This window comes from Pelophylax lessonae (assembly GCF_965119305.1).
Source record: "Pelophylax lessonae genome assembly, chromosome: 1".
Classification (NCBI taxonomy): domain Eukaryota; kingdom Metazoa; phylum Chordata; class Amphibia; order Anura; family Ranidae; genus Pelophylax; species Pelophylax lessonae.
The window spans coordinates 699,636,217-699,657,277 of NC_138768.1; the positions used below are offsets into that span (position 1 = coordinate 699,636,217).

Genomic DNA, 21,061 nt, shown 5'->3' on the forward strand with positions numbered 1-21,061 from the left:
TGTTTAAGCATGACATAAGAAGCTTAATTTCCAATATAAAATGTCAAAGAAGAAGGGAACTTACAATGTAGCCTATGACTTATAATGCCTGTAGCAGCTTTTCATGGAGCTCTAGTAGCAAGCCATTGGTTTACATTCCGGGCAGCATGTGATATTGCAGCAGCATAGCCATTAGTCAATTTCCTTGGATATTGACAGAAAGTATCTCCTCAGTGGGAGAACAATTAGCAAATAAATACCTGACAGGGTTTTTAAAACTTCCTTGATCTATCCAATCTATGCAGTTTAAAGTACCGTAAATCTTTCTGTTGCCCATGCAAGGCAAAGAAAAAGACTTAACAAAAATTCTCCTGTGCTCGGGTGATATGTAATAAAGGATAAGTGTTTTTATATGGTCTTGGTATGCACCGCTCTAGGTCTTGCTGCCCCCTTAGGACCAAGGGTATCCAAAATACACTGAAAGACAACAACAAAAGAAGGGCGCATTACCACTAAGAAAGGTTTATTACGATCCAAAGACAACATACATTATACTCACAAACGAGTCATCTCCAAAATAACCAGGGATCCCCTGCACTGGATGACGTGCTGGTGTCAGCAACTGTCTGGCTGGGCTGACGCATTTTGGTAGCACGTTTTGGCTCTGAGGAAGAGGGTCCTCCCTCGAAATGCATGAGACCAGCCAGACAGTTGCTGACACCAGCATGTCATCCAGTACAGGTGTTCCCTGGTTATTTTGGAGACGACTGGTTCCATTGTGTTTTATGTACTATATCGTCACTCGTTTGTGAGTATAATGTATGTTGTCTTTGGATCTCACCCCAGCAGCATCTGCTCAACTTTCCTCCCTTCCACTGTGGTCCATTTGGCTACTCAGGAGAAATAAACACCACTGTAGGGTATGGGAGAATGTGACACTGCTAGGTGCCCAGAACTGTCACACTCTCCCATGTGACACTGCTAGGTGCCCAGAACTGTCACACAAGACCTGAAAGGTCCATAACCCTGTGTAATCTCCAAAACGTTACCCCTAAGCTTACAAATAGATTTCTTTCCCCAGTCTCAGCAGGCAAATGGAGAGAATGAATGTGAGGAAAGGTGAGTATATGCTTCTAGGTAGAAGAGAATTTGAGGCCCATTTTACTTTGTCTTACATGGGCATAGGAAAGGTCCACTTTAAGACTGTATTCTTTGTGAATTTAGGCCCCACGCCTAAGGGTCATTTTATTTTTTGTTCAGATCATAACAGCAGATATATTTATGCAAAATAAAATATTTTTAACATATATTCATTAACATACCCCATTAATGCTGTTTTCTGTCTCCACTATGCAATTTCCAAATGATATGGACACATAACCTTAACAGACCAAACCAATGAAACAAGATACAGCTAAAAACAGGGTGAACCTGAAGATAGTACTTTATGTACAAGACATAAACAATAATATTTATGGGCTCTAGTAGGATATCATAGGAAAACACACCAGCAATATAAAATGATTATTACTATTAATTCAATCCAAAACACTGAAAACAATCCACATAAAACTGCACTCACAGAGAAGTAAAAGTCTACATGGATTGGTAAAAGCATAATCTGCTCATTCCAAATTTGACTGGCAGTGGGAGGCCCATGAAAAAAATGGGATTACAAATAAACAAAGACAGTGCTGACAGCAATTCTATCACCTCTATATCAATCACTGGTACACAATATAAGTCTACACACGTACAGTATGTTTCAGTGTGTGGCATCCTGTGCCTAAACAAATAAAAGAAAGAAAAGGAAAGAAAGAAATAAAAAACTGTCTACTAACCAAAGACATATTACAAATTGAATCTAAAAGCACACCAACAAAATAAATAAATAAATAAATTATAGGATAGAAACTCCAAAGAAGGTTGCAGGTCCGCACACCTTAAAAATAAACAACAGTAAAAGACACCACATATGGTAACAAGATGTAGAGAGCGGTGGAGTTCTGAAGTGCGGGACATTCAGGGGGAGGATTGGGATGACATATGGGAACAGCCTTTTAAGAACCTTGTGTCGGCTTGGGACAGACTAATTCAGTTCAAATTCCTCTAAAGGATCTATTGGCGTTGTGTATTTTCTTCTGCTAATGCTGAACACATCTTTTGGAAATGTCAACGGATTCAAGACTTCTAGTTAGAAGTTACTTTTCGCATAACAGAGGTAACCCCAGTTCCCATCCCTATGTCAGTCAGGGTCTGTCTCCTAGGACTAGTAGAGGATGTGGTGCCTTCCAGAGCCCTCAGGACTTCGCTTAGCATTTTTTTGTTCTATGCCAAAAAAGCTATTCTTTTACATTGGAAAAAGCCCAACTCCCCCACACTATAATTCTGGAAGAGCCTGGTGAACTCGATGATACCATTCTACAGAGCCACTTATGTTTCTAAAGGTTGCATGAAAAAGTTTGACAAAGTATGGCTAGTTTGGGTTATCCACATCCTCTACCATGGGATGATGACGTTGGGTAATTTCTGAGCAGCAGTACAGTCTGATTAATATTAGGGGTCCTCTTCACCTCTGTTTGCCCCCCCATAGGTACTTAGGGGCCTGTGAATTGGTGTTGGATTAGTTTAGTCCCTTAAAGGGGTTTCATAGCCTTTTTTACTTTCCAATAGCCCTGATGGTCTACTAAATAAATAAACCATAGTAACAAGAGTCCACAGAATGGCTTCAGCTCATGCTTCTACCCATTAAACACATTTTCTAATGTCTTTCACCTACTAAAAAGCTTAATCGCAGTTCCTATAGGAACTAAAAGAGACAGGAGGGCTTGTTCTAGGCTCAAGATCAGGGAAGCTGGATGATATTAATTTACCAGAGAATTTAGGGGAAATTGGGGTGCTGTATAAGAAAGCTGACTAGCCATACAGGAACCTTCAGCTGCCTTCTATATACTGACAAATGAGATTTAGCAAGGTTAGTTTGATTCAGATATACTTAAAGCAGATCTTCACTGCATCTTAGCACCACAAATCAAAAACACAATTTAATTCATTTTTAATATTCAAAGCAAACTCCTCCATCTATCCATGTCTCTATGCTTTATTTTGTTGAGAAATCACTTTGAAAAACAACACCCTAGCATTTCTGACCATGGCCATCTTGAGTAAGGGCAAATGATTCAGGTAGCAGTTACTTCCTGGAGTCAATCTGCCCTTAGCTCAGCTCAGGCATGCTTGCAGGAGAGTGTACTTATCTGTAAAAACACCTCCTCCTCGGCCCCCCCCCCCCCCCCTGAAGATTCATGGGATGTATAACATTATTTGCCTAGGCAAGAAACCAGTAACTAAAGAAATGTTAAAAATAAAAAATTGGGTTCTGCATACTTTCCTCTCCATTTACTAATGCTAGCAGCATGAGGATTACAAATAATTATTATTGATTGGGAGAGTGAAATTCCACTGTAAAAGAATGACATTATCTTATAAAGGTTTTCCCCCCAACTTTCCATTCAGGTCATGGATGTCACTGCAAACAGCAATGAAACTTTGACTGTGGTTCCAGCCCTTCCCTACTCAATCCAAAAGTGTTTTTAAAGGTTTGGATAGACTATAAAACATGCAACGTTTACAATTTTTGATTTTGCTGTGAAATTACTAATTTCCTCTTTAATTAAGTTAGTTTGGAAACGTTCAGTTATTCTAATTGAGGAACTTAAATGTGCTTGAAAAAAAAAACTACTCTTCCTCTCCTTTATTTAGAGGTTGTGGTTCGTGGAGTATATACAAGTAGCATCATGTCACAACTGAGTATAAAAGAGAAGAGAGGCACCTCTAAGTGTAACAATATTGGTACATTTAATGAAGGTACAACATTTCGCAACTCACATGGTTGATGATTAAAACAGGCACATCTAATTATGTAGGCATCCGGGGTAAAGCTGTTCACATAGACCAACCTCCGCATTGCCATTGATGTCATCCCCTCCACACTGCACTACACGAGTGCTTCAAGCCTCGCTTTCAGATCGCTTTACTGCAGGGTAGTCTTCCCGGTCACGACTGCAGACTGATGGTGGTGAGAGCGGGCGGTGAGGAGGATGGTCTATGTGGACAGCCCCTCTCTTCTCTGTTATACTCTGTAGCTCCTGCTGGATTTTGCTTCTAATCCTCTTGTGGAGGCTGTCGTTTGTGGATGGACATTTTATAGTTACACAACCTATGACATTGCTATAATCTTTTTATATGGACTATAAACTGAAGGATTTCAGAATAAATGGTTGCAGAACTAATCATCTGAGTGTCTATTATTTCTTATGGGGAAATTTGCTTTGATATATGAGTGCTTTGGATTAAAAGCATTCCAGAACAAATTATGCTCGCAATCCAAGGTTTTACTGTATATTTTTTTTTGCTGTCTGTTTTTTCTTTCTGTTAAAAAACAATAAAATAATCAGGGACTTATTTCGGCACAAGAACAATCTCCGTGGTTAAACAGTGAGCCACTGACCTTCAGGAACTAATTAAAGTCAACTGAGTCCCTATAAACTAGTAAAAATCCCCTTAAAGTGACACTACATACTGGTTTAAAAAGAAAAAAAAAACCCTAACCTAGCTACCCTCTCTTGCTCACTCCTGAGATGGACTAAGAACTAGGGACTGTGCGATTTTTTGTGTTAATAGAGCAGCGCAAATGACCGCAACCAATGTGCACTGCTCGTTCCAAATAAAGGAATGTGAGGGGGGGGGGGGGGATAAAAGCTTTGGAAGCTCTTGAAGCTACAAGGAGGCAGAAAAACACAGGGGTTGATTTACTAAAACTGGAGAGTGCAAAATCAGCTTCCAGGCTTAATTGAACAAACTGAAGTTAGGAGCTGATTGCACAGCTGCATCGGATTGTGCACTCTCCAGTTTTAGTAAGTCAACCCCACGGTGAGAAACTGTTTCATGAAAAATAGATTACAGGGCCATTACGAAGTGGATGTTTATGGATTATTTTGCAGACTAAGAATATCATTCAGTATTATTTTAATTGTGCCATCACTATTGACTCCAATTCATCGAATGAAAAAGGTGATATTTTAGGAAAATGAAAATCCTCCACAAACTGTGCAATATTATGATGACAGGGAAACAATTGAAACTAGTCCGAGCACTTGCTTCTAGAACAAACAAGAGACATTCTTGTATTATGTGAGATTGTAGTATACAATACAGGTTGAATGCAATCATTTGTCTATTTGCAGTATTAATGTATTTTTCAGACTGAAAGAAGGTAGTAAACCTCCCTATTTTTTCGTATTTAAAGTTGCATGAAAGGGACCTATTCTTTCCCCTTGATAAGAAAAAAGACCTCATATTGAATTTGAAGGTGAGTCTTCTACAGGAGCTGTTTTTAACCAACAAATTGCCTCACAAAATGGTTTAAAGTGTTTTTAACAGCACAAGAAATACGTGTTTTTTGTTTTTTTTGTCCATTTGAATTACATTTTATCATTTTTATTGCCTCCTCTTGATCACCTGTGGGTTTAGGGCTTTGAGAATGCAAGGTGTTTTTTGTTTAAACAAGTGTTTAAAAAATAAATTTGCAACTTTTTAACGGAGTTTAACAATGTTTGCTCATTATGAAAATTACATTTTTTATTTTAATAAATAAATGAATAAATACAAATAAATAGAAAAATGTGATATATAATGCAATTTGTCAAAGTAAAGTAAATGGCTTGAGGCATTATTTAGTAGGAGGACCCAAGATTTTTAATTCCAGGACTAAAGGAGTATCACTATTCCAACAACCCTATTGATTTTTTCACAGTTTATTATGGAAAATCCTTTAAAGGAGTGTGATGCTGTCATTTGGTTTTGTCATGGCTGTAGCATATAGGCAGGACTGGCAGTTCTGTTGGGGATGTGATGCTATTGGACTTTCTGCGAAAGAAATGAAGATTCACCTTGCCAGAAATTATTGGTAATTTTTATCAAATATAAAATGGTCATTCTAGATTTTTGTTTTAAATAAAGTGTTAAATAACCAAAATATATGGGTTTTAAGAAAATATGCTAGGCTTTTTGTTTTTTATTTCATTCCTATATGGCTACTCCTTTGAGAGGGAAGTTATTGATGTGCAACAAAGCCTTTACTTCCTGAAAATGACTTAAAAGCATCCAATCTATACCTGAAAGCTAAAGCGGGGAGAGCTGATAACTCCAGAGTATTGTGCCATAAATACAGACAGCTTTGTGGAGAACATAAACAGCCTTGTTAACAGGTTAAAAGAAATGTGTGCTATTAATCAAATTACAGGAGCTGGAGCTATAAAGTGTATCATGACATTCTTATAATGCTGCAAGCTAAGGTGTGATTTTTTTTTTTTCCATTCCGACATGTCAGTAAAATTAAAATATGGTGTACTGCTTAAGATTAATTGCCGTGGGTGTAAGCATATTTTAGTATGATAGTTTTAGTAGTCTTATTGTAATGATGCTTTAGTAAATTTGCTTCATGAAGCAGAACACTATAAAGGTATTTTTAAAGACAACAAATTTTGTGAATTTATCACTGTCATGATGGCACAAGTCGGGGTTATATACTTTCACAATATTTTAGTGCTTGATTTAACGCAGAATGATTTTATTCTGTTAAACGTGTTGCAGTTGAAACTCACCTAAGGGAACTAATTTGCCTATGAGAATGTGAAGCGTTTTTTTTCTTCTTTTTTATTTTGTCTTCCAGTTTTTCTACCTTCTCCTTTCTTCTCCCCTCCCCAAGCAAAATCGGTAATGTTTCATTTAGCATACATCACATACAAAATGTGGTTTGCTTGAAAATGCCCACTGGACAGTGTTATATCTTTTCCTCTTATATTGCTTTCCCCCCCCCCCCACTGCATTTATAGAGATATAAGCATACTGTTAGGTATCCTTACATGTATGCATAGAGGTGCACTGTCAGCTCTCCTCCTCTCCTCCTACCCCTGCATGGGCTTGGATTTCCATGTTCCTTCATGTGTTGAACCACTTTTGTATGTGATTTCCTCTTGTACTAACTCCCAATAAGACATTTTGGTACCAGGGAATGTAAACTGATGTATCCATGAGGCTTCAAAAAGCTTACTCTACTTTACAGTTATATGCTTTAAATCAAGGCAAACCTAGTGTCATTTGGGTTGAAAAATATTATTAAAGAAGAACTAGAATGGTATTTTTTAAGAATATATGTATATATTTTACAAATTAACATCTATTGCACACTAGGACCATGTTACTGGTTTTGCATAGCATTATGGTTTTCAAAGGAGGAATAGCAGTGGAAGCTTTTTTCTTTCTTGACCATCCCTCTCCTATTGAATTCCTAAATGATCCAGTGAACAGGGCATTAATGATGGGTCATTTCTTTAAATCATTTAGATGTGTAATTTGGGTTGGACAAGTAAAATAACTATGGTTAGCCTGGTAAATATGTGAAAGGTACCTAAAGCTCCAGCTGCTGGTTGGAAAAAATAAATATGAAATGTGTGTGACTAAATGCAATTTAAAAATATGATTTTAAAATGTATTTAAATCCTGAAGATACTTTCTTTGTTTGTTGAATACTTCTAAAATCCTATACATATTTAATCATACCTAGTAAATGAAAACAATTGTGGATTTTAAATATAGAATGTTTATTTCTAATTGTGCCTTGTTTATTGACTGCTACAGTTTCAAAAATTAGTTCAAGAAGGTAAATTGGAAGTAAAGTGAAACACTAATATAACCTTCAGTACTAAAACGTATCTTATTAAAAGTATCCCTGTTGCCTAGAACAATAAAAGGTTTAAGAGAAAAGCAATCTGATTAATGCTTTTGCCTGCTCTTGATTAATTTGAGTCTCATTAATCCAAGTAGTGCAGTTACATTTCAGTACTTTTCCGTTTAATAAACTAATTGAGCCATTAATCTGACTGTATGATACAAAGGTCATAATTAGTTGATGTACAGTGCTGCATGAAATATTTGAAAAAGACTCTGCCAGTAACAGACTTACTGTTCTTCTATGTTAGAATCTGAAACGTGTGGCAGAGACGTGGATGGATGAGTATGCCGAGTACATTTATCAGAGAAGACCTGAATACCGACACCTCTCTACCGGAGATCTCTCTTCCCAAAAAGAACTACGCAAACACCTGAAGTGCAAAGACTTCAAATGGTTCATGACTGAAGTAGCATGGGATATACCAAAGTACTACCCACCAGTGGAGCCTCCACCTGCAGCCTGGGGAGAGGTACTCATAGATGTATAGTCACAGGCCTAATGAATAATACATTTACATTTGCCAAGGGAACAATTTAAGGGAAGCTTCTAGCATTTCCCACATTTATAAAGAGAAAGTAAAACATCTTTTATTTCCTAATTTTTGGCGATGAGGTGACCTTAGTAGAAGGGGGTATGCCATAAAAGCTTGTTCTGAAAATCTGAATGTTGGTGCAAAGAAAAAAAAAGTATCATAGAAAGTACTCAATCATTATTTTTTCAAAAGACTTACCCATCCCACATTGCTGGTCATGCTTCTACTATTCCAGATGAAAAAAAATTGTTATTACTTAACCCTTTACAGCCTAGGTACTATTTTAAAACTGTAGCATAAAACAGTGCTTTCTTTTTTTTAGATTTTTTATCATCGCACATACATTCAAAGGGTGAACATATAATTTATGGTCGTGCAGTATTATATTATCGAAAGACATACATAAAAAAACAAGATATATGAGAAGGCGAGGGATTTAGGTCTTAGTTTATCAATAGTAAATGTAGATAACTGTGTAATATAAAGAAAAAGTGTTTATCAAAGTCAATAAATTGTATTTTACCCTGGCTGTGGAGCTCATTTAACCAATCAAAAGTGAAAAAAGAAGTGGACAGGGGGACAAAGAAAGGGTTATCATGGGAAGGACTTGTGCGCTGCTAGCTATATGTGGGTATTATGGGATTGGAGGGGAGTGTCTGCCAGCTTGATTGAAGATGGAATAGGGGTTTGAAGAGGGTTTAATCAGAAACCTGGTTAGGGATGAGACCAGGGGGAAAGAGCAGAAAAAAGGAGAAAGGGGGGGGGGCAACAGAAGTCAGTAGCTGAGGAGGAGGAGAGAATTAGTTTGAGAGAGGGATATGGGCAAAACAAAAAAGAAGTGTTGGTAAAGGATTGCTACCAAAGCCTCAACTATGACCTGCCAGCAGGTGCTTGCTTCTATATGCAAAGATGAACTAGAGCTGTACCACATATCACATTAGTACCAGTATACCATGTCTTATTAACCACTTAAGCCCCGGAAGATTTTACCCCCTTCCTGACCAGGGCCTATTTTGCAATTCGGCACTGCGTGACTTTAACGGACAAATGTGCGGTCGTGCGACACTGTACCCAAACTAATTTGACGTCCTTTTTTTCCCACAAACAGAGCTTTCTTTTGGTAGTATTTAATCACCTGTGTGATTTATGATCATGCGCTATAAACAAAAAAAGAGCGACAATTTTGCAAAAATAACAATATTTTTCACATTTTTTTTTATATGAAATTCCCCCCCCCCCCCCCCCCCCAAAAAATTTAAAAATCAAAATTTTTTAACATTTTAGGCCAATTTGTTTTCTGCTACATATGTTTGGTAAAATAAAAAATCGCAAAAGCGTATTTTGATTGGTTTGCGCAAAAGTTATTGCGTTTACTAATTAAGGGAAAGATTTTTGTCATTTTTATTGTTTTTTTTTTTAACGAGTAATGGCGGCGATCTGCAATTTTTTCTGCGGGACTGCGACATTGCGGCGGACAGATCGGACCCTTGACTGACATTTTTGACACTTTTGGGGTTACCAGTGACATTGCTACAGTAATCAGTGCTATACATATGCACTGTTACTGTAAAAATGACACTGGCAGTGAAGGGGTTAACTTTATTTGAGAGGGAGGGGTTAAGTGTGTCCCTAGGGGTGCGTGATTCTTACTGTGATTGGATGTGGCTGTGTGTGTAACAGAGACTGACAGGCGGCTTTGTTTACATTAGCCGCCTACCTTTCTCCCGCTGTAACCGACGATCGCGAGTGACCAGCGGACATCGGGTCCGCAGGTCACTCGCGCGGGGGGGGTCTGTGACCTAGCGGGAGCGCGCCTCCGGTGGCATGCGCTCGCTCCCTAGACCCTCACAGGCTAGTGACGTAGACCTACGTCGCTTTACCTGTGAGGGGTTGACTGCCCATGTAAATCATCGTTAGGCAGTCGGCAAGTGGTTAAATATGTTGGATTTTTTTTTTTTGAGAATTAGTCAGGTCCTAAACACTTCTAATGAAAACCCATTGCTCCAAGTAGGTCCATGCTAGCAATAACCACATACCTACCAGCAAGCTGCTCACCCAGCTCATATACTGCATAAAGATCAAAGAAATGTCCAAAAGGCCGGATGATCCTCTTTACTATAAATAAACAATAAAATCCAAGGCAGAGATACACACAATTAAGGATAGAGAGGTTGAGGCCTTTTACACGTTCAGCGCTTATTTATAACCTGTCATACTTGATCGCTGAGCACACCTATATTACTCTTCCACTGCTGAGGTGTATTGGATTTTGTTATTTACAGACACAAATTCTGAAAGGTTTAAATTTCGGATGAGACCTTACGTGTTTATATGTTTATTTTGTTTGCACAGTAGTTTGATGCCCCTGGGTGTCTCTTTCTCTTTTCTTTTTGTTTTGAACTAATTACATTTAAATGTTAGTTAATATTTCAGTAGTGTGTTTTGCAGTAATACATGGTTATTTTCTCAATAATTCCCTGTATTGCTGCCCATTGTATACAACAAGTGTGACATTTATGGTGCAGCTGATTAAAACATTTGTATTGGTGGAAACATATCTTTTAATTATTTTTTGCTTTCAATTAAATGTTTCGCATTGGGTTATATGATTGTTCTCTCGGTCCACATAAGGTGTAGTGTGGCTGAATCTGAAGTTAATAGTGTGTATTAATTGTTAAGCTGTTCGGTAGAAAGACATCTGAGCTGGGCTTTCCGTGTGCAGGCTCGCATGCCTTGGAAAGGGAACTGATCCCAAGCTGATTATTGACAGCTGTGGAAGTGTAATACAGGTGTACTCGGTGATCAAGTCTGACAGGTTATAAATAAGCACTAAGCACGCAAAAATTTTCAACCTCTCTCTCTCCACCACTGTGCGTATCTCTGCCTTGCATTTTATTGTTTACGGTATTTACAATAAAGAGGACTGTTCAAGAGTGCCGCAATCCAGGCATTTCCTTGATTTCCTACACCATTCTAATGGAGCCACCTTGAGATGGATGGGGGGATACCACTCACCAGGAAGCAAGAAAGCAGACTTTGGCAGCATTTAGGAGAAGTCTTACACCTGATTTCCTGTATGTATTAGTGGGAATTGAACTATTATGAAGGTGAATAAAAGAAGGGTTCAAAAAGCAAAATCAGAAAATGTGGATTAGGGAGCCCTTTTCCATTCCACACTTCCAGGGGGTGACTTTGTGAATCTGGGGTGAGGTTCTGTACCAACAAGGAAGGATAAAGAGGGGTGAGGCTTCAGGTCTCATCATAATTAGTGTGGAATAAAAAGTGATAGAGAGTGCCTTAGGGGTATCAGAACATATCCACTTAAATCTAGTTAATAAGTAAACAAAAACTGCAGCCAGAGGTAGCATAGTGAGATATTGTCAGAGTTGTAGTGCATTCTATAAGCATAGGCAAAATGAGCCCATGGGAGATGTTCAGTTTGTAAATAATGGCCAGTTTAAGCCTCTGCAATAGTGGGGTTCTATATAGTTGTGCATGGAGAGAGATTCTATTTTTTGATAGTCTTTCTGCAACAAATTAGGGTTGGGGCAATAGTTGGGTGCAGTATCAAATTGTTTGAGATGAGGTTCAGACACCAGGGGGAAGCTTTTTCAGGGGAATCTTGGAGTAAAAATGTTTTACGTTGCCTTAGACCTTGCTAGACTCATGTCTGTTCCAGTCAAACAGCCTCACCGGGTGGCATGCAGTTTTACAGTGTCAAATCTGGTAGGATAGTCCCATGATGGGCTTTTGGAAGAGTAAGGATCTGGTGCCTAAGCTGGCGGTTCTTATTGATCCGGATAAATTATGTAGGAGTGGAAGATACTTGAAGGAAAAATAAATCTTCAGGAAGTTAGGTAAAAATTTAAAAGAATTTTTAGAGAATCATCATTTTATTGATGTTACAATGTCTGAACCAAGAGAAGAGTTCTATGTTCCATTTTTTAAGAAATGCTTGGAATTTCTTCAGTAATGAAGGAGAGTTCAACATGTAAGTCTCTGGGGTGTTTCCAGAGATAATAGAGATAAACATTTGAGTGCCTTGTAGGCCAATTTGAATTTCATGTTAGAACATAATATATATAACTGGGAATGAGGGATAATAATATTTAGAGTCTCTGACTAAATTATTTTCAGGTTCTCCATAACTTTTTTTTTTTAATTTAGCAAGTAGGTTGGGGAGTGACATGTCCAGGTTAGTGAGTGAACAAAGATATGTGTTTAAATTAATTAATTTAATTTGAAGCCCACTTATGTTTGGCCTATTTTGAACAACACAAACACATATCAACACAAGGATTTTCATTGAGAGGATGAAAGCTATTGGGGATAGTGGAAATCCCTAATGTTTATTGTTTGAGTTGTTGAAGGGGTCAGAAAAGATGTCATTCACTTTCACCTGGGCTGTAGGGTTAATACTATAGATACTGTAGCTCTTAACCATCCCAACATAATGTCACCTAGACCTATATATTTTAGGAGACAGTGTATGAATGTCCATCTTTTGAGATCGATAGATTTATCTGCATCTACATGAAAAGCAAGGAAGGTGCCGAGATAGAATTCAAAGCTTTGAGTAGGTCTTTTGATAGCAATATCCCTCGCCTTTCTAGGTGGAGTAAAGCCCACCTGATCTAGGCGGACTAGGCTGTGTATATGAGGAAAGAGACGATTAGCTAGGATTTTCATTGTTAGGCTGAGATTAACATTCAGTATGGAGATAAGGTGAAAATCAGACAATGAAGATGGGTCTTTTCCCTCTTTCTGTATCACTGTGATATGAGGTTTTGTCACTGGTGTCTCTTCTGACTCTGTACAATGACAGATTCCACATCTTCAGCCACACCCAAAATTGCAAATAAGAAGTTAAGGGGTTACCAGCAGTTAAGAAATTGTTTTTAAGTCAAGGTAAACCCGGTTCTATAGTATGCCACTGTGACACCATCAGGCCCTGTGAATTTAACCTATGATTGCTGCAGATAAATCTGCAATCTAACCACTTGGTGAGATGTGGTGTGAGTTTGGGTATATAAGAGGAGGTAAGTGAATATTTTCATTATCGGGTGTTCATGGAGGATTTCAAAGATCTGAGAGGTCTTATTATTGTAGCACTGCTCCCTAGAAAACTGCTGAGAATTACACATTCTTGGGTCTCCTGGATTACCATTAGCAACTGACAGTAGATAAACGGCAGTAACAGTTCTTGGCTCAGACAATAATCAGTCCAGGGGATTTGGTTTTTGTGTTTTATTTAGAACTGGGATGGCATAAGGGATGAGTGGAATACTCCAACTATGAACTATGCACAAACTTGAGGACAACGATCTGTAGTATGCGGCAAGGCTGCTGCTTCACCTTGCCACAGAAGTGAAGATAAATACACTGTTCATGTTTGAATATTCTCTTCAGGGTTAACAACTTGGCACCCCCTTTACTATCACTGCCTGTGTGCTGACAACCGTCCGCTAACTCTAGCCACTGGAGTGGTCCCCTTCCTGGGCAGACCCTTTGGCAAGCTCCCCTGTACTCACAGACACTGTTTTTCCAGAGTTGCTCTGCTTTCACCTCCACAGTCAGTTTCACTAAACCTCTGGGTTCAGCCATACCACTGGTTCACTAGGCCGACTGCCTGTGACCATCTTCCTCAGCAAACAGGAGGAGAGACAGCCGTCACCCTCCACCTGTGACCTGGATTCCCACCCAAAGACACCCTGTCACATGTGCCCTTGGCTTTTATACCATATCCCAGGATGCACCACTCTCTGTGCCAACCCACTGGGACAGTTACAAAGCCTGTGCGTCACTGGCTGGGTTTTCTACACTGTCCAACAGGCTCCCCTATTGGACACAGTGGGGACACTCCCTCAGACCAGATGAATCACACATAGACACATGCAATAGGCCTAACTAGAAATCCTGCTCCCCTGTTAAGCAGATAGAGCAACTAGGTTTTACCGACTGGTCTCCTGATAAGCAGGATGAGCAAACTATACTCCCTACCTAGCACCTATCTAGGAGGGTGCTACATCATGTAAATAAGTGTAAAATGATCAGAATGCATTGGATAGGTCTATAAATGTTGCAGCAATGTTCAGAAGCAGAGGCCCCTGAGGATGGTCACAATGTGGCATCCATCCTGACCCAAATACAAGAGCAGAGATGATGGGGAGATTCCCCAACTATTGTCCAGCCTACCTGGAAAGCAAATTCTCAACAGCAGAAACCCTGGCATGATACTGGAACTCAGAATCAGCCTTTCTTCTTTGCGCTTTAGTCCCTGGTAACTTCTAATCTGTGATGCAAATGGACCACTAACTACCTGTGGGCTGCTGGATACCTAACCTGCCTTTAGCCTATGAGTCCTAAGCTAACACTTGCTATAGAATTACACAACTGAAGAGACAGGTTTAACTAAAATAACAGGAGCTACATATAAATACTATTTTAAGAAAGCGGTTCACCACAAACATATTGGAAGGTGACCAATATGCACATACAGTACAATACCACAGACCTAGCTATCTGGCACTGTGCATGTGAGATAATAGCAATAGGACAGAGACTTGTCCGTCACTAAGATTCAGATCAAGAAGCTACAGTTGAACTGCCAGAACACAGGAACAATTGCCAAGTAGTCTCTACTTCTGACCTGTATACAGTACAGCATAAGCTATTGCATGGATGGTCATGTGGTTCAATTCTGTCTCTACTTCCTGGAAACTCCTCTTCATAAAATATTGCAGTCCTCCAACTGGGATATCTGACCCAGCCAGCAGGGACCGGAAGTTCCTGTCTATAACCAACTGACACTGTGGTATTTAACAAGCAACAGCTATTTACAAATACAGATAGTAGGGGGCATCAGATCCCTACACAAGAAACAGGGAGCTTCTGTTGTCCCTCGAGGAGGGAGTTAGGTGGCAGGAATAAGGTTGGTACAGGGATCAAAGGAGATAGGGGGAGAATGAAGGTGAGTCAGAAAGGGTTAGTGGAAGATTAAGGGACTAGGGCACATTCAAAGGGGCCCTTTAACCACTTTACCACCGGAGGATTTTGCTGTCTTCCGTCCAGGCCACTTTTTGCGATTCGGCGCTGTGCGACTTTAACTGACAATTGCGCGGTCGTGCGACGCCGTACCCAAACAAAATTTACGTCCTTTTTTTCCCACAGAGCTTTCTTTTGGTGGTATTTGATCACCTGTGTGATTTTTACTTTTTGCGCTATAAACAAAAAAAGAGCGTTTATTTTGAAAAAATAACAATATTTTTAACATTTTTTTATATGAAATTCCCCCCCAAAAAAATGTAAAAACCAATTTTTTTAAAAAATTTTGGCCAATTTGTTTTCTGCTACCTATGTTTGGTAAAAAAAATCACAATAAGCGTATTTTGATTGGCTTGCGCAAAAGTTATTGCGTTTACTAACAAAGGGAAAGATTTCTGTCATTTTTGGTGTTTTTTTTTTAACGCGTAATGGCGGCGATCTGCGATTTTTTTTGCGGGACTGCGACATTGCGGCGGACAGATCGGACCCTTGACTGACATTTTTGACACTTTTGGGGGTACCAGTGACATTACTGCAGTAATCAGTGCTATATATATGCACTGTTACTGTAAAAATGACACTGGCAGGGAAGGGGTTAATTTTATTGGAGAGGGAGGGGTTAATGTATGCCTGGTGCTTACTGACGTGTGGGGGGGGAGGGGACTGAGTGAGTCATGGACAGATCGGATGTCCAGCTATGCTGAACAGTCCGATCTGTCACTCCCTGTCACTATGGAGATCCGCCAGCTTGTGTTTACACAGGCGGGCGGATCTCCACACTAGATCCCCGACGATCGGGGGAAGAGCGGCGGCGATCGCCGCTGCTCCTCCCCTGGCCCGACTCCCGCTGTGACTGAAAACAGCGGGAGCGAGCCTCCGGCGGCGCGCAAGCGCCGCCCAGAAGGGGGAGTGTCTGACGACATAGTACTACGTCGTCAGACGATAACGAGCCACTTTGCCGCAGTAATGTTACTGTGGGCGGTGGTAAAGTGGTTAAAGGAGAAAGTCATTTGTTAGACAGCCCTTTGTCTTACCAAAAGCAACAGGAATGAAATCCTGGTGGGGGGGGGGGAAAGGCACAGAAGTTTCTGAGTCAAGGAGTGTGCTCCGATTCACATCCAGGATCAGAATGTGTGAATCGTGTCGGGCAGTAAACTAATAATCTATGGGGCAAGGGTGTTAGGACAGGTAGTTGGTTGTGTGAAAGGACAGGTGTATAATCAGGGAAGCTAAGAAAGCCACATTATATGTGGTAGGAACCAAAGTTAGAAGTGAAACAAGGGTTAAGGATCCCACATGGGTTTAAGCAGATGTTGACTGTTGAATGTACTCTTGTAATAGGTGAATTTTAATTACTTAAACATTAATAAACAGAGTAAAGTAACCTGTGGAGTATTAAAGTGAAGATTCCAGGAGGGCCTGACCTTGGTAATGCATCAGGTTATCTATAGGACACCCAATCCTCATGTCCTTCAATTTTCATAGTGAGGGAGAGTATAATATTTAAAGGGTAGTTAAGGTGGATGAACCTTAGCTTATCTATCAGAATCTGAGCTTTGGTGTGTTGGAATATGATTAAAAGGGTTCAGGGCTTGTAGTGCCCTGAATTGCTATGAATATATGCAGAAAACTCTATGATCACAGATATTCAGTCCAGAACTAGTCAGAGTATAAATCAGATAAATATTATTATCTCAATGTTTGATGGTGTCTGACACAATATTTAGATGAAGCCTGAATTTTCAAATAAAGCATTTCTATGTAATAATGGGACTCAAAAAAGAGGTCATGTTGATATAGAGGTAAAGTTTAGAACTGCAATGATATTTATTTAAGATTCTTCCCTAGACTGTGCGACTGTGCTTTTCTGAAAAATAATTGAAGGAATCTTCGACTATCCAGCCTAAAAGGACAACTGGTGTTGCCCTCAATAAAAGAACCAATGCAAGGTTTCCAGCGTGGAAGCAGGGGAGCACATTGGCTGTTTTCTCAGTCTGCTGAAAAGTACAGAGAAAGGGCCACCTTGGTAGTAAAAGATCCCTTCAGCATAGACGGGTCAAACCCTGAAAGTATAAACATATTAATAAGGGTTGGATTTAAACAGAGGAATAGGTGGCGCTGAGTGTGAGAAATAGTGTGAGAAATGCTGGAATAAGTATGAAAAAATTATAAAAAATCAAAAATATGTATAAGTGTAATGTGTACGGTGCTCAATGTGCTGTGGGAACACAAAATAAACTCAAAAAGATAAACCAAAACCTCCTATAAACATATAAATCATATATACAGTATAATCCAACGATCCAATAACCAGATATCATTGCATTATAATCATATAAAGTGCTTTAAGTGCAAAACAAAAAAAAAAATGACACAAAATGAATATATTGATCAAGAATATGTGACAAGATGAATATTATATAAGGTGCTCTAAGTGCAAAAACAGTAATACATCAAATGTTAATTAATTGTAGAAGTTCAAAAAAGGTCATGAATCCATATAAAGTGACAGGTGCAAAAATAAGTGCAAATAAACGCAATCTCTTGGTGTTAATCAGTGCAAGTGGATCCACTCGTGCTCATCCCCTTTTAGGTCCACACTCACCAAAAAAGGTTTTTGGAAAGAAAGGCATCTCATAGCGTAATTCCATATAAACCAGTTTTATTAGTATAAAAAATATATATTGCACTTACAAACAAGCAGAATATAAAGGCCTTCAATGCAGGTCAAACACTCGGTGCAGCTTCTCCTGATGACATCCTTCTGACGAAATGCATAGGGCATCGTCACGTCATTTCCGGCCTCACACGTCCAGTTCGTGGAACGCATTGTGTTCCAGATACCACGCGCCAAGTGTTTGATCTGCATTGAAGGCCTGTATACTCCGCTTGTTTGTAAGTGCAATTTATATTTTTTATACTAATAAAACTGGTTTATATGGAATTACGCTATGAGATATCTTTCTTTCCAAAAACCTGTGATGGGAGTCCCCAGTAATTTTAGTGAACTGAAGTGTAAAAATAAATATATCGTGGTCTGGCTGGTGATCTCATTTCCTATTCCTGTGACCTGGCACATAAAGGTGGTGAAGAAGATATCCCACTGTTTGGTGGTTACCTGTGACCCCCGTAGGGGTTCCATTTTTTAGTGAGTGCGAACATAAACAGGGGGGGCGCGAGTGGATCCACTTGCATGGATTAACACCAAGAGATTGCGTTTATTTGCACTTAATTTTGCACCTGTCACTTTTCATGGATTCGTGAACTTTTTTTATATTTCTAGAATTAATGGACATTTGATGTATTACTGTTTTTACACTTAGAGCACTTTATATATAATATTCATCTTGTCACATATTCTTGATAAATATATTAATTTTGTGTATTTTTTGTTTTGTCTTGCACTTAGAGCACTTTATATGATTAAAATGCAATTATATCTGGTTATTTGATTATTGGATTATATATACGATTTATGTGTTTATAGGAGGTTATGGTTTATCTTTTTGAGTTTATTTTGTGTTCCCACAGCACATTGAGCACCGTACACATTACACTAATACAAATTTTTTGTTTTTTATAATTTTGTCATACAAATTCCAGCATTTCTCACACTTCTAGGCAGCGCCACCTATTCCTCTGCTTAAATCCAATTTATTTCATATCCCTTTGGGATATGTGAGGTAGGCTGCGACCTTACTTTACAAATCCTAGTGTGGAAACGATACCATTTATATCAATCAGCGTTATAACTATGTATGACAGTATTTTTGCATAGAGTCAATGTACTATATTTGTGGTAAGATACTTTCCATATGGGAAGAGCAAAGTCTCATACTGAAGATTAGATATACAGTACCTATTACTAAAAACTGAAATTCTTGACTTTATTATTGAATGTTATTATAAGTGTATAACTTAGTGACACTTATTTATAGTGTTACATTTCAAGTACTTAATCCTACCTATGATGATGTATGTGTAGCACTGTCCCCGTAGGGCTTGCTATGTTGACTTCTTAGGCCTCCCTCTGATTACCTGCAGACAGTCGCTGGGGGTTTTTCACATATCCCTTCTTAACCGCTTCCTACCCGCCTGCCGTCGAATGACGGCAGAGCGGTGCATCTATTGTTCTGGGACGCCATCATATGACGGCGCACCAAAACGGTCTCTCTCGCGTGCCCGTGGGGGCACGCAGAGCGGCAGTTGTTACTGCGCCGTGTTGCTAGGACACGGTGCGACCCGGATTTTGGTAAAGAGACAATGACATGACTCTTTACCCATGTGATCGGCTGTGTCCAATCACAGCCGGTCACATGTAAATGAGGAAGTGCCATTATTGGGCTCTCCTCGCCTCACACTGTCAGAGTGTGAGGCGAGGGGAGCCAATCAGCGGCTCCTCCTCACAGGGGAGACAAGGACATGTAATCAGGGCAGTGCTCATCAGTGCCACCCGTCAGTGCCCATCAGTGTCGCTTGTCGGTACCCATCAGTGCTGCCCATCAGTGCCGCCTCTTAGTGCCCATCAGTGCTACCTCTCAGTGCCCATCAGTGCTGCCTATCAGTGCTAATCTTTGCCACCTATCAGTGCCCATCAGTGCAGCATATTAGTACCTCCTCATTAGGGCCACCTCATCAGTGCCCATAAGTGCCACCTTATCAGTGCCCATAAGTGCCACCTCATCAGTGCCCATTAGTGCAGCCTATCAGTGCCCATCAGTGCTGCCTCATCAGCGCACATCAGTGAAGGAGAAAATGTATTTATTTTCAAAATTTACTCACAGAAAATAAGAAAAACATTTTTTTTTTCAAAATTTTTTTGTCTTTTTTCTTATTTTTTGTGAGAAATAAAAAACCCAGTGGTGATTAAATACTGCAAAAAGAAAACTCTATTTGTGTGAAAAACAATGATACAAATTTCATATGGGTACAGTGTAGCATGATCACGCAATTGTCATTCAAAATGTGAGAGCGCTGAAAGCTGAAAGTTGGCCTGGGCAGGAAGGGGGTGAAAGTGCACTGTATTGAAGTGGTTAATCCCGTTTGCTCATTACTCAATAAACAGTCCAGGGTATTTTTTTTTTTATTTATTGTGGAACTTGGATGGGAGAAGGGAATAGTGGTATTCTCTAACTAAAATTTTCACAGTAGATAAGACAATTCTCACTTGGCCTCTCCAGATTATTTGTGGAAGCAGACACACTGCTTTTACCATACTGCCACTTGTATGGAAGAATTAAGTCTTCTTGCTCTCTCTAGCAGCAGACTTGATGCAACTACTTTACCTTCAGGACACTCTCCAGCATCCCCTTGACTGACACCCGTCTACTGACTCTTCCACTGAAGGGATGGCCCTCACAGAACAGGCCCCATGACACAGATCTGTACTCACTTTAGGCATATTCTGATCCTTTTCAGTGTCTCCCTTACAGTCAGCTCTGCAGAACATCTGAGTTCAGCTCCTATCTGACTTTCAGGCCCTCAGGTCCAACCCCCAAGGCCGCATGGCAGCTTCTACAGGGGAAGGGCAGCCACCCCCTCACTCCGGGACCCCGTTCTCCAGCCGAAGACCCCGAGCACATGTGCGCCCTTGCCATTTATACAGTCACCCAGAATGCACAAGGCACTTTCCTCTGCCAATCACCAGGGCTGTAACAAAGCCTGTGTCCTCACTTGTCAGGTTTCCTCCCACTGTCCATTATGCCTCCCTATTG

The 21,061-nt window shown here is 39.8% G+C and overlaps 1 protein-coding gene across 1 annotated transcript in view; it reads left to right on the forward strand.

Moving 5' to 3' along the window:
* Positions 1-21,061, forward strand: part of GALNTL6 (polypeptide N-acetylgalactosaminyltransferase like 6) — a 1,801,337-nt gene that overhangs the window by 1,694,109 nt on the left and 86,167 nt on the right. Inside the window, exon 9 of the mRNA XM_082264335.1 lies at positions 8,019-8,240. Within this exon, the coding sequence (XP_082120461.1) occupies positions 8,019-8,240 (222 nt within the window). The remainder of the gene's footprint in view (positions 1-8,018; positions 8,241-21,061) is intronic.